Genomic DNA, 14,280 nt, shown 5'->3' with positions numbered 1-14,280 from the left:
TGACGCAAGAGGAGTAAAACGTACAAGTGAAAAGGTTTGTGATTCAATAATTGTTGATGAACCATGTTCAAGAAGAAGTATCTTAGAGAATTAGTGGATACAACAACTAGTGAGTCAGTGACCCATGTATTCTGGTGGGTGGTGACCTTTTTATATGGATGTCTACAACCTACATGATGTTTATAGTTTGCAGGTACAAGATGTAGTTAGAAGAAGATGAAAAATGAACACGGTCAAAAGTAATGATTAGAAGATGGAAGATAAAATTTGAAGATTGAAGAATATTGAAGATGAAGAACATAGGAGAAAAAGCTGAAGATTAGACTGGTTCAAAAGGCTAGTTGAAGAGACAAAGGATGATGATTGTAGATCGAAATTGCAAGTATTCATTAATGGAGAGTGTGAAAGGAATAACTCACACTCGTGAGAATAAATGGTTTTAGGTTTGAAGTATGTGGTTGCATAAATGTAATATAATAGACTAAGCTTTAATGTCTATATACACAACTAAGAAAGATGACGAGGAGAGAAGTTAGGATGAGTATTTCATCGTATCGAGTTGAGTGATTCATGGAGTTGGAAACATGGGCCTAAATTCTTACTTGTAGGCTTCATTATAGAGGGTTAGTGCTAGTGAAGTTCTGTATGAAGTTTTGAACTGTTTTCAAATATCCTCTACACATTTTTTGTTTCACCTAGAGGCGCTCTCCAACCCAGTATGGTAGAGACGTTGTGACGTAATCTTTTGTTTAACATTTTGACTAAGTCAAATTACAAAAAAAAGAAAAAAAGATTAATGTAATGTAAAGTAAACATTTTAACTCGGTCAAAATAAAACAAAAAAATAAAAGTAAAAATAAAAATAATAATTAAAATAACCCTAAAAAAAACGAAGTTGCACTAAAACGGATACAACAAATTTTCAAAAGATTTGGATACGATATGACAAGGAAACGACATGCATATATATATATTTTTCATATTACCATCATTTTTCAGAATCTAGAATATATATCTAAAAATATATAATCATCGTCATGAATTCAACATAAGCAAATCATCATCATCAATTGAGCATAAACATTGTTATCATCATTAATGATTATTATAACATTCAACATATTATCATCATCATTAGTAATGTAATAAAAAATGCTACAACGTTTGTGCTTTCGGGTCCAACTCCTTCAAAGAACGTGTCATGCATGGCAATTAAAAGGTCCATGGGATCATTGGGATATTCCGTCAAGACCTATTTGAACATTTCAATCTTTTCAATGCTAGCTTGGTCTCTTGACTATATGTAGGCAAAAGATTGGCTAGAAAAGATTTGTTATATTGGAGGGATTTATGAAATTGAGAGCAAAACCAATGACAATTAACAAAACCTTAACCAAACTGAAAATTAATCGCTCAAATAAATCTCTTTATGAAGACATTCATCAAACCCTTTTGTTTGCATTTTTGAACATCTATCTTTTTCTTAGTAAGAATCCTTCACAAATATATGGAGTGTCGTTGTTTCTAAATATTTAGAAGAGACATTATGAGACTGTGTTTATAGTGAGTTTATTTGCAAATCTGATTTCTTCATTTTTATTATTTATTTAAGGCTATACAAATTTTCATGTTTTTTAACATTTTAAGGGTGGATTCCGATCACGATTTTTGTGGATCCATTTTCTGAAATCTGGAAATGGATCCAAAAAAATTTAAAACCCTTGGAAACGTATCCAATTCCAAATCTGAAGTTTCTGATTTTTTGAAACGGTACAAAAACGTTTTTATAGCGTTTTGGACAAGGATCGTATCGGAAACGGGGATCTGTGTTTCCAGCAATTTCTTTAGGCGTTTCTGGTAACTTAGAAAAAAAATGGCCCATGGTATTTATGTTGAATATAGCCTATTTAAAGGGGGAAATTAAACCAGCCTAGATCCATCTTAACTTCGGATCTACCAAGTGCTGGGAGGAATCAAATATCTTGATATGCAAACTTCTCTTAGAGTGAAAAGAGATTTGATCCCTCTCGGCCCTTGGTAGATTCAAAGTTATCTTATTGCATATTTGTTGAACATCTTCCAAAACTATTTAACTTATTAAAAATTTGAACTTTTTTCTTCTGCCAAGCTTACGAAACTTCAAAACATGGTCAGCCTGCCATTGTGGTATTTTGTGGCTGATTGCTTTTGTATGCTATATAGATCATAGTAGACAAACAAGAAGGTTTTGCAGATGGATTGTTTTTTCTTTACATTTGAACTGGTTTAGCTTAGTTGATGAAGATATTAGCTGGTTTTCTGTTTCTCTGTCAGATTCACAAGAGGCGAAGGATATTCTATCATTGTTGAAGGACTGCGCTGCTGATGCAAATGATTTTCAAAGCATTGTCAAAGTTCAAGTATTGTGTTTCTAGTACTGCTTTTAGTATTCTATTTTTAGTCAATGCTCCTTGATTGTCTTCGGATTTTCTTTCCCACTATCACCTTGACCAATTTTTGCTGTTTGTATATTATTACTTTTTCACTTTTAATTCAAATTTTAATTCACATTATGCCGTATTCCATTTCATAAATGTATATTGGCTAGTTAAGTTCTATTATTCATCTATTATTTCGGGGATAGTCTAATAGCTTGCCAATTTTTTTGATCTGGAATAACTGAGTTCTATGTCTTTAACACTGCAGATTGCATATACTGTCCTTTTTGGACTTGTTATACCGTTAGTATCAGATGCTTTGAGTGGACCACAAGATACGTCAGTCTCCGTTATTGCCTCAGACACTGCTTTCAGAAGAGAATTCCAAGGAACTGTATGTAATTCTGCTGATGACAATTGCTCCATCGTTTTCTTGTTGAAATGGGCTAGTATAATAGAAAGTCATAGGCTTTTGGGATGCTAATATTGTATGTTCTGCTTTTCAGGTTATGTCTACTGTAAATGATGTGACAGTTGAGGGTTTTATGGACATTGTAAGACTGGCCTGGGCTGTTTTCATGATGTTTACTTCTGATGGAAATTTTGCAGTGGTCACTAATTCTGGTTCCCAAGCGAGTGATGCTATGAATATACGATTGTGTCTTGAACGTGCTTGTGTGAAAAATGCATTTAAGTTTATATTGGTCAGAATACTGCGAACAGCAGCATTCCAGGTTTGCTTTGCCATTTTGTTGTTTTGAGGGATGCGGAATTTCAGTTGTAAATACAATGAAAGCTGTTCCTATTTACCCATATATTAGAGCATGATGGCTATCTTCCTGTGAAAAATGAGTCAAACATGCAGATCAGATGCCTTCTGAATTGTGTATGAGCATGTCTCTATTTGCTGATAACAAATAACTTACTATGTTTTTGGTCAATAGTTTATCGTTTTGTTTTATCATCCCTTTGGAACATTGAATATTGGAAATTGTTTCCAATCAGAATAGGGATTGTTTAGAAAGCTACCTTGCTGCATTGAGATTTTAAAAAATAATTCTCTTTATTTTTATAGCACTATATTCTTGGCTTTGTTGTTTGACTTCTAAATGCTTGGACCAACCATAAACTTCATCGAATGCACCCACACCTGCAGGTGCAATAACCTACTAGAAGGTAGGGAAACCTAATTATAGGCCCTTGTTGAAGATATTATGAAGTTGCATAGTTGCCGGGTTGTATGCATTATACACGCTCATTCATCCCTGTACAAGCAAGGGCATAGTGTGAATTAGTTGCACATCATATCCCAGTACGGTAACATAAACTGGATTACATACATGGGCAGTGTTGCAAACTTGCAGTCCAGATGATCACATTGGGCCATAGGCCATATTCAAAGACACTTTCTTAAGAAACTGACATAAATATTTGGAAACAATAATATATTATATCAAAGTTGAATGGTGATTTGTACAAAGAAATAGGTTTGAATATTTATGTTGTGACCAATGGTCTCAAACCTTAGATTTCATAAACTAGAATTAATATTAACTAATAATATAGTTAATGTTGTTATGTTTGATTATTAATTTATTAATATTATTAGAACTAAAGATGTGTTTAGCCTTTTGTGCACGAGAAGCTATAAATATAGAAGGGTGGGTATGAAAATCAGAAGCTGCTCTCCACACGTGCGAACGGAAGGAAGGGTTTTTCTGCTTCAACATTGACCAAATTTGACTGAAAATTTCAGAGGCTGTTTTGACTGTGTTGACCTGTTTTTGGTGCGATTTTGGGTGGAGGAATTCTGTCCTAGCAGGCCGCAGATCTGGGCACAAGAACCGAGGGAATCTGACCTCCTGTTTGACCAACATTGACTGTAATAGGGCTAGCCGCAGGGTTGACTTTTGTTGACTAGTTTTGACTTGACATTTTCGGACTGTTTTGGGCTGATTAGACTTGTTGGAGGCGAAAGTTGACTGGGTTTGATGGAGCTGAATTGAGGAAGAAATATGCCCTTTTGACCAACATTGACTTTTCTGGTTAGGGCTCTTTTGCTGCTGTTATAAATTATCAGAACTTGTAAATTTTACTATCTCTCTCTGCTGAACTATTGAAGACTAAAAGAAGATTTGATCAAGGGTTTCAGCACATTGGGGTTTGTACCTGGTTGGTGCCATATCTTGTGTCCTCTTGTCTTCTACTGTTTATGTTTATGTTCTATCAACATTTTACTTACATGTTTATGTGATTGCTAAACTGAACTTGATATTGGACTCATAAAGAAATTGAAGTAAAATTGTTCTAAAGTATAGAACATACCTTTGTTGCTTAAAATTAACATGGCATCAGAGCTGAGGTGAAGACAAAGCCCAAGCAAGAGTGAAGGAGCAATCACCAAAGACAGTTGGACAAGGACAAAAAACTCAATGGGTTCCTCATTCTACTTCCTGGCTGAAGACAAGCTCCATGATAAATATGACTATAATGGATGGAAGATGTCTCTTGACTTGACCTTGGAAGAGAAGGAAGTGATTGATTATGTGCATGGTAAAATACCTGAACCTCCTTCAAATGCACCGGCTGCTGCAAAGACCAAGTACAATAAGGATGAAGTCAAAGCGAAGAAGATTATCAGGGATTCCATTGACAAACATCTGGTGGTCTATATCTCTGAATTGAAGACCTCCAAGGAGATATACGACAGGTTGGTTGGCATGTTCAAGGTTAGTAATGCTAATCAAATTTTCTTTCTCAAGAATAAGTTGAAGGATATTAAGAAGGGCAAGGACGAGGACATTCAATCCTATTTCTTGAGGATTACTGAGATCAAGAATGATCTACTCTTGATTGGAGAAGTCATCCCTGACAGGGAACTTACACTCACCACCCTTGGAGGACTTCCACCTGAGTGGTATGTATCTAGAACCACTATACTCAACAATGACCGAATTCCAGGGTTTGAAGAATTGATGTCAAGATGCATTCAATAAGAAACAAGAATGGTGGAGCAAGAAATGCCTTCTAATAGAAGCAACCCCACTGCATTCTCCGCACATGCCAAAAGGAGGAATAATGTAGGGTCTAAAGGTCATTTCTATGGAAAGCCTCGATCTCAGAAGGGAAGGAAGGGCAGGTGCTTTGTTTGCAATAGGTTTGGCCACTATGGAAGGGAGTGTCCTAATAAAAGGCATACACCTCAAAATGATGACTATCATAACAACTCCAAGGGCAACTTCAACAACAACAACAATGACCAAAGGAATGGCAGGTCCAATGGCAAAGGAAAAAGGAATGCGAGACATCAAGGAAATGGTCGACCCTCTAAGAAATCAAGGAACTCCAGGTATGATGAATCCAATGTTGTTAACAATAAACAAAAAGAGTACTATCTTATATCGGCCCTCTCCACTGCCTCTCCTCCGAACACTTTGGGAAATTGGTTGATTGATAGTGGTGCCTCAAGGCACTTCACTGGACACAAGGAAGCCCTATCTAATTTGATAGAAAAGGAGACAAACTTGGAGATCATCCTTGGAGACGATGCCAATTATCTTGTGAAGGGTGTAGGGAATGTTACTTTTCAATTGAATCAAGGTAACAGTATTCATTGCAAGAAGTACTATATGTACCCGACCTCAAGAAGAACCTGGTGTCCATTTCAACAATGGAAGATAAAGGATTCAAGGTGGCTTTTATCGACTGAAAGGTACGTGTTTGGAAATTAAATTTCGAGGATGCTTTTACTCTTGGGTTTAGGGTTGATAGTTTGTATCAAGTTGGAGGAAGTCCATTGGGAGCCATGTCTTATGACACATCTCTACAATATGAACTATGGCACCAGAGGTTCGCCCATCTTCATTATAAGGCCGTACCCGATGTGAGATAGATGGTGACAGGTATGCCTGAGTTCAAAGTAGAGCATGGTGTATGTCCGGGATGTGCCGAAGGAAAACTTACAAGGGGACCATTCCCCTCAAGTAATAACAAGACCACAGACATATTGCAATTGATCCACTTTGTCATATCTGGTATGATGCCCGTAAACTCTTTGGGAGGATACTTATATTATCTCACCTTTGTGGATGATTATTCTCGCAAGACTAGGATCTACTTCTTGAAGAAGAAGGATGAAGTGTTCACTTGGTTCTGACATTTCAAAGCCCTGATTGAAAACCAATCCAGGAAGAAAATCAAGATATTGAGGACTAATAATGGGATTGAGTATGAATCCAATGAATTCCAATTTTATTGCAGAGAAGTTGGCATCAAGAGGGAGACTACAACTCCATACACTCTCGAGCAAAATGGTGTGGCCGAAAGGAAGAATCGCTCTGTTGTAGAAGTTGTCTTTGCCATGCTTCATGATCAAGGCTTTCCAAAGTTTCTATGGGTTGAAGCTGCAAATACCGCCGTGTATGTTCAAAACCGATGCCCTCATCAAGCATTGGACTCCAAGACTCTCGAAGAAATGTTCATTGGTAAGAAACTCGATGTCTCTTATTTTAGAATTTTTGGAAGCCCTGCATATTTTCATGTGCCGAAAAAGAAAAGAAGCAAATTGGGTGCATCTGGGAAGAAAGGAATCTTTGTGGGCTATAATGACAATTCTAAGGGATATAGAATTTGTGGCTGGTCAAAAGGAAGTTGAGATAAGTCATGATGTCACCTTCGACGAAGATATGACCCTCAGGAAGATCAACAACCTTCCTATCCTAATGGAGGACAAAGAAGCTGACACAGGAAATCAGGGTGAAAAAGAGGACAAAACGATGCCTGATGTTGATGAACCTATGGATCCTATTAATCCACTCCCTCATGAGCCTTCCTCCTCCAAGAGGAGACCCTCATGGCTTAGGGAGACTCTCAAAGATGCTGAGAGGCACATTCCACCATGGGGGAATTTCCGTGAAAGCAAGAAGCTGAACAGGTACCAAGGATATTTGACCGCCATGAGCACTATCATTCAAAATGAGCCTTCATCATTCGAAGAAGTCATGAAGCAACAAGTATGGAAGGATGCCATGAATGAAGAATATGAGTCAATTATGAAGAATGATGTCTGGGATGTGGTCCCTAGACCCCAGGACAAATCAGTTGTCACTTCTAAATGGCTCGACAAAATCAAGCATGGAGTTGATGGAAGTGCAGAAAAGTTCAATGCTCGCTAGCCTCGCTTTGTTGCTCGAGGCTTCTCTCGAAAGGAAGATGTAGATTATGATGAGATATTTGCACCTGTTGCCTGATACACCACCATTCCCTTGATCATAGCCCTTGCTGCCTCGCAAGGATGGAAGCTACATCAGATGGATGTCAAGACCGCCTTCTTGCATGGCTCAATCAAAGAGGAAGTCTATGTGGAACAACCCGAGGGGTTTGAAGTTCATGATCGGAAATCTTATGTATGTAGGTTGAAGAAAGATCTGAATGGATTGAAGCAAGCACACCGGGCTTGGTATGAGAGGATCGATAGCTATCTGATGAAGTTGGGATTCGCTAGAAGTGAAGCCAATCTGAACCTTTACTTTAAGGTTGAAAATGATAAACCTCTCATTCTGGTACTATATGTGGATGACCTCTTTCTGACAAGTGCAGACCCTCTCATTCACAAATATAAGAGGGAGTTGGCTTTTGAATTTGAGATGAAGGACCTAGGATCGATGCACTATTTTCTAGGGTTGGAGGTTTGGCAAAAGGTAGGTGAAATTTTCATCTCTCAAGGAAAATATGTTGTGAAGATATTAGAAAGATTCGGGATGGTGGACTGCAAGCCTGTGACTTCTCCGATGGAACTTAACTTTAAGAAGTTATGTGGTAGTGCTGCTGGAGCTGAATTGGGAAATGCTTCTAAGTATCATCATCTCATAGGAGCACTGATGTTCTTGGTGAACTCCCGTCCGAACATATGTTTTGCAGTTTACACATTGAGCCAATACATGGTTGAGCCTCATCATATACATTGGATCGCCGCTAGGAATCTTTTGAGATATCTTCGGGGCACAATCACTCATGGATTGAGATACATTGCCCAAAATGTGAGGCTGCATGGTTATTCTGATGCTGATTGGGCTGGCAGTGTGGTGGATTGCAAGAGCACTTCTGGATGTTGTTTTTCTTTGGGTTCTGCTTCGATATCATGGATGAGCAGGGAGTAGAAATCGATTGCCTTGAGCATCGCCGAGGCCGAATACATAACTGCTAGTATGGCCTCTTGTGAAGCTGTCTGGTTGAGGAAGCTCTTCAGTGAGCTATTTTGACATGTGCTCGATACCACCATGATCTTCTGTGACAACAAGAGTGGGATCCGATTATCAGAGAATCTCGGTTTCATGATCGCTCCAAGCATATAGATATCAGGGACCACTTTATCCGGGATATGGTACAACGAGGAGCAATAAGGCTCCATCACATTGGGACTGATGAATAGGTCGTTGGTATTCTTACAAAGCCCTTGGGGAAGGTCAAATTCTTGGCCTTTCGAGAACGACTTGGACTCGTGGAGAGACCCTCTTATGAGGGTCCTGTATGAGATGGACATTGAGCTCTGGGAGCTCTGGGGGGTTTGGGGTACTTCTTGGAGCGGTGAGCAACCATAGGGTGAGTGGTTCATCCTTCCCCTGTGATGCCCCTTGGCGACATGTGAGTAGGAAGAGTGGTTCATCCTTCTCCTGCCGATACATCCTACCCATGCAGTCTAGGACTCATGGGAAGTACCTCTCATCTGGCCAATGAGTAGGGAAATGAGGATAGGGACCATAGTACTACCGATGGATGCATCGTATACTACCGTACTCCCTACGCTAGGATGTCCGATATTTATCGGGGATCAATGGGAACTGACTTCGGGTCAGTAAGAGTGGTATGAGACACTCTCTTTTGATTGGGATTGACTTTGGGTCAGTAGAGAATGGTATGATACATTCTTGATCACTTCTTCTTCTCCATAGTTCAATAGAGCAGAGCATAGCAGTGCATGGATGGTAGAGATGGTACAAATTGGCAGATGGATTAGCAGGTGGAGTTCTCCCTAGTTGAGAGGGAGTGTTAAAATTGGCAACTAGGGCCAAACTCCACATGGGTCGTCTTATTTATGACAACTGATATTTTTATTAGATTTTTGAGGTGTAGGATTGATGTAAAGATCATTCAATTGTGACATGTACAAATGAAGATATGAATTTATTTATATTATGGACAAATTGTCAATGTCGGCTGACAAAGTCATGTAGGCTCAGAAGGCCAACAGTCACGTCTATTCATCCTCAACGCTTGCCTATAAATACATGATGCCTCATCGTCATTTGGACACACTTCACTCACTCATCTTCTCTCTCCTACTTTGATTGGGTACGAAAATCAGAAGCTGCTCTCCACATGTGCAAAGGGAAGGAAGGGTTTTTCTGTTTTAGCGTTGACCAGATTTGACGGAAAATTTCAGAGGTTGTTTTGATTGTGTTGACTTGTTTTTGGTGCGATTTTAGTTGGAGGAATTTTGTCCTAGCAGGTCGCAGATCTGGGCACAAGAACCGAGGCAATCTGACTTCTTGTTTGACCAGTGTTGACTATACCAGGGTTGGCTGCACAGTTGACTTTTGTTGACTAGTTTTGACTAGACATTTTCACACTGTTTTGGGTTGAATAGAACTGTTGTTGGAGGCCAAAGTTGACTGGATTTGACCAAGTTGAATTGAGGAAGAAATCTGCCTTGTTGACCAGTGTTGACTTTTCTGGTTAGGGCTCTTTTGTTGTTGTTATAAATTATCAGAATTTGTAAATTGTACTATCTCTCTCTGTTGAACTATTGAAGACTAAAAGAAGATTTGATCAAGGGTTTCCCCACCTTGGGGTTTGTCTGTGGCTGGTGCCACATCTTGTGTCCTCTTGTCTTGGCTTGTCTTCTACTGTTTATGTTTATGTTCTATCAGCATTTTACTTACATGTTTATGTGATTGCTAAACTGAAATTGATATTGGGCTCATAAAGAAATTGAATTAAAATTGCTCGAAAGCATAAAACATACCATTTGTTGCCTAAAATTAACAATATACTATTCACCACAGGTCTGATTGAGATTCTCCTCCACAAGTTCGAGAACAATAGAAATTTCAGATCTTCACTTTCCTATGCTTGCAAATTGCAGTTACAGGTTTATTGTTGTTGACTTGCTGTATACGAAAGTGAGCCGCCCTGCATTTTAAACCTTTGCTCTTGAATACTTGCAAAGAGACTTTCCTAACCGAAACTCCAAAATGCAAGAATGATTCCCAAAAACCCAAACTTCAGATTTTTGCGTTAATGCTCCTAGGGTGACTGAAATTTCAGATGCAAAGTGTTCACAAATTCTTCGTTCTTTCTCTTACGTTTAAGGTATAATAAGTCTCCTTTTATAGACCTAGAAGGGGCTCTTTTAAGAGATGACCGTTGGAGATTAGATACTTTTAAGTTTCTTTAAAAAATAATCATTGAAGGGCTCCATTAGGTAGACGTTAGAGTAGGCATTACTAGGAATTTAAGGATTAAATTTTTTACATTAAATGAGCCTTGTAATTTAAGGAGGATTGTAAGATTTATGTGGGATTCACGTATTTTAGGCTTTACTAGGAATTTAAGGATTAAATTTATAACATTAATCGAGCCTTGTAATTTAAGGAAGGAGGATTATAAGATTTATGTGGGATTCATGTATTTTTAAATTGATGAAGGTCTTATAGATAAATAATTTTTACTTTAAGAATAATATGCCCATCAGAATATCTTTTAAGTAATTATTTATGTTAAAGAATCAATAGTTGGCTTGGTGCATATGGTCCTACCTAGGTTGTGAAGTTGGTGATTGGTTTATTAACTTTGGTTCTTGAAGTTATGTAACTTATATGTGGTGAGATTACGGTGATAAACAATGTCATATATTGACAACTGTAGGAGGAGGTGTCATGTCACTACCCTTGGGGGTTTTAGCCCACAAAACTGGGCCTTCAACTTAAAATGAAAATAACTTTTAAACCATAAAGCATTGTGTGGGGTACCACATATCATCGAAAAGTTATTTTCGAGGAGAATCTAACTAGATTGATTAGGAGACAAGAAACCACGAATTTCCATGCCAAATTTGCCATCAAAGATCGGGGCAACTCCCGGTGCTGCTTGAGTTGACATCAATGACAACCACCTATCGACAATCACCCCCTTTGGCATTGATGAAAACACAAGTACTCCCCCTGTGATCGTAACTCCTCCTGACATTATGCTTCTAACCTTCTGACAACCTGCCTCTCTTGTGGACCTATGACTAGCCTTAACTCCCCCTTTTTACGGGACTAGATAAAAGAATAGTCTAATGGGAAATTGGGAGAATCCCAAGCTTTTGGCGAAGATACTCAAATGCTTCACGCGGTAAAGGTTTGGTAAAGATGTCGACGATTTGTTCTTTCGTTCCAGTGTGTTCAACCTTGATGTTTTTCTCAGCAAATTTTTCTCTACAAAATGGTACTTAATTAGAATGTGTTTCGTTTTTGTATGCATCACAAGCTTCTTGAACCAACAGCAACACTTCGTCCATCCAACAAATAGCCCATTAAATCCACACGAGTGAGAGAGAGACAAACCCAAAAACTTTGATCTTCCTTCTTCTAGCAAATCTCCTCCTTCTGCAACTTTGCACTTTTTCTTCTCTTCTTCTTGGATATTGAACTTGAGTGAGAGTTTGCTCTAAATGAATTCAAATTGCTTCAATATATAGGCTTCTGGTGAGGTCAAATTACCTGGTTTGAGGCCGATTTGATCTCCTTGAGGCCGACTTGGTGTGGAGGTGAGAAATAGCTTATTTGACTCAATAATAAATCTTTTTACATGATTCAAAAGCCCAAGAAGGGTGTCTTTAAATGGACAATGACCCTAATGACACAAAATAAATCCCAGAAGTCCTGAATGGGGACTTTGACCTAAAACATAATGACCCAAGCATGAAACCCATGCTTTAATAAGTCATATTAATAATAACAAAAAATCCTGTCATTTTTTTGAAAAATACATTTTATTGTGAATCAAATACAATTTATGAACACTGAACCTAGTTACATTCTTCAACACTCCCTCTTAACTAGGGAGGTATTTGTAAGTACATGGAAGATCTCAAAAACACGTGAACCATGAAGAGTTTAGGCACTTACAGTGCCACAGACTAGATTCCTGACCAGGGTAACCTATCCGGGTGGTACTAAGGTGGAATAAAGCTTTCAGCCACTCTAGGTACATCAAGCTTACTTGCTAACCATCAACCCAGGGATCTAGGTGCGTATCCAAGGTTAGAGCTCCATGACCAACGCCCCCCTCCCTACAACTTTGGGATCTAGACATCAACACATACGCTGGTCAGATATCCTCCCAGGGCCCAGGCATTTTACACACTCAATGCCTCAACAAATCTCTCTAACCTCAAGCATGCTATTTCAAAAACTTTGAGATATTTACGTGAACAGTCGCAACATCAATCAATAACAATCTTATGAGTAAACACAAACCTTCGGGGTCTTCTGAATTCTTGATGTTGCCTCATAATTTATCGCAATAGGACTTCGAGGCTTCCCAAACAAATCTTGACAATGGTTTTGTCAATCATTCAGCGTTCTTTCCTACTTCAAATCCAACTTTCCTTCTTTCAACAACACCTCAATATGTATTCTCCAATTTCTACTTCAAGGTATCCATCATGACTATACTATGCCCTATATCTCAATTTGGGAGATATACTTTTTACTAGTGTTGATAATATCGACGATATTTCGCGCAATATCGCGCATATTGCATTATTTTCAGGCAAACGATATTTTGGTAGGTAAATATCACGATAATTTCAGATTTGAAAATATTGTGATATTTGGAAAATCTCGGCAAAATATCCTTATTGCTTTATATGTTTAAAAATATAAAAAAAATGTTTCTTTTTTTATGCTTGCCAATATTTTCTGATATTTTCGCCAATATTGCCGAAAAGATGTTTTCAGGACCCTCACCGATATTTTGCCAAGAACGATATTATCAACATTGCTCTTTACTTTATCCAGGCTCCTTATTAACTTGGGGAGATCAACTTCTTTTCTATGACATCGGAGAATCTTTCATGGCTTCCATCTTTCTTGATCATCATCAGTCGTATAACTTCCTTCATCATGCTTATCGAACATCTTCATCATCTTGAAGGTTATGTACCTGCACAACTTAGATGACAAGTACAACCAAATACATATATAGAAGCATGAACTTAATTATATAAGAATCATACAATAATGGAAGCATTAGACTTTAGACAACAAATACCTAAACTTAGTTAGGTTCATAAACAAGAGATACATACTTTTATACTTCAATTGCTAGGGTTTTTGTCATAAACCCTAGACTTCATCATCAAGACTTTGAGCAACTCAATCAAGATAACAAACTTCATTATATCTAGGGTCTCATACTCTAGTATAATATATTGCAAACCGTAGAAGCAATTCAAACAAGTATAGTTCTACAATGCATCTATCAACTTTAGATTTCATATGTTAGGATTTAATGCAAACCCTAGATTCCATCTTTGAGATACTAAGCCTTAGATGTCAACAAACAAAACCAATCACAACACAATGTAAGGTTTCAACTAAATGACCAATCTTCTACTAGGGTTTGTAGTGAACCCTAGATTTTATCCTCATATTAGAAAAAATATCATTTCTACATATACTAGAATATCAAACTTTTAAGAACGTCAACAATTTTGGTTAGCACATATATCTAGGATTTCATAATCATGCACAAGCATATCACAACAATATCCATTAGGTAAACCCAAGACACAAATATAAATACATTTAACTTT

At 37.9% G+C, this 14,280-nt stretch overlaps 1 protein-coding gene across 4 annotated transcripts in view; it reads left to right on the top strand.

The window, feature by feature from the left end:
- The window catches only part of EMB3142 (nuclear pore complex protein (DUF3414)), a 447,780-nt gene that overhangs the window by 44,240 nt on the left and 389,260 nt on the right, over positions 1-14,280 (top strand). For all 4 annotated transcript variants that reach the window (XM_089384461.1, XM_089384462.1, XM_089384463.1 and 1 more), the window contains exons 7-9: positions 2,314-2,399; positions 2,686-2,811; positions 2,924-3,151. In XM_089384461.1, the coding sequence (XP_089240587.1) occupies positions 2,314-2,399; positions 2,686-2,811; positions 2,924-3,151 (440 nt within the window). The remainder of the gene's footprint in view (positions 1-2,313; positions 2,400-2,685; positions 2,812-2,923; positions 3,152-14,280) is intronic.

This window comes from Pinus tabuliformis, chromosome Q (genome assembly GCF_031772625.1).
Source record: "Pinus tabuliformis cultivar Carrire ecotype Pingquan chromosome Q, CPIR1, whole genome shotgun sequence".
NCBI classification, from domain to species: Eukaryota; Viridiplantae; Streptophyta; class Pinopsida; order Pinales; family Pinaceae; genus Pinus; species Pinus tabuliformis.
The sequence above is the reverse complement of the archived record's forward strand: the minus strand, read 5'-3'. Positions and strand labels throughout refer to the sequence as shown.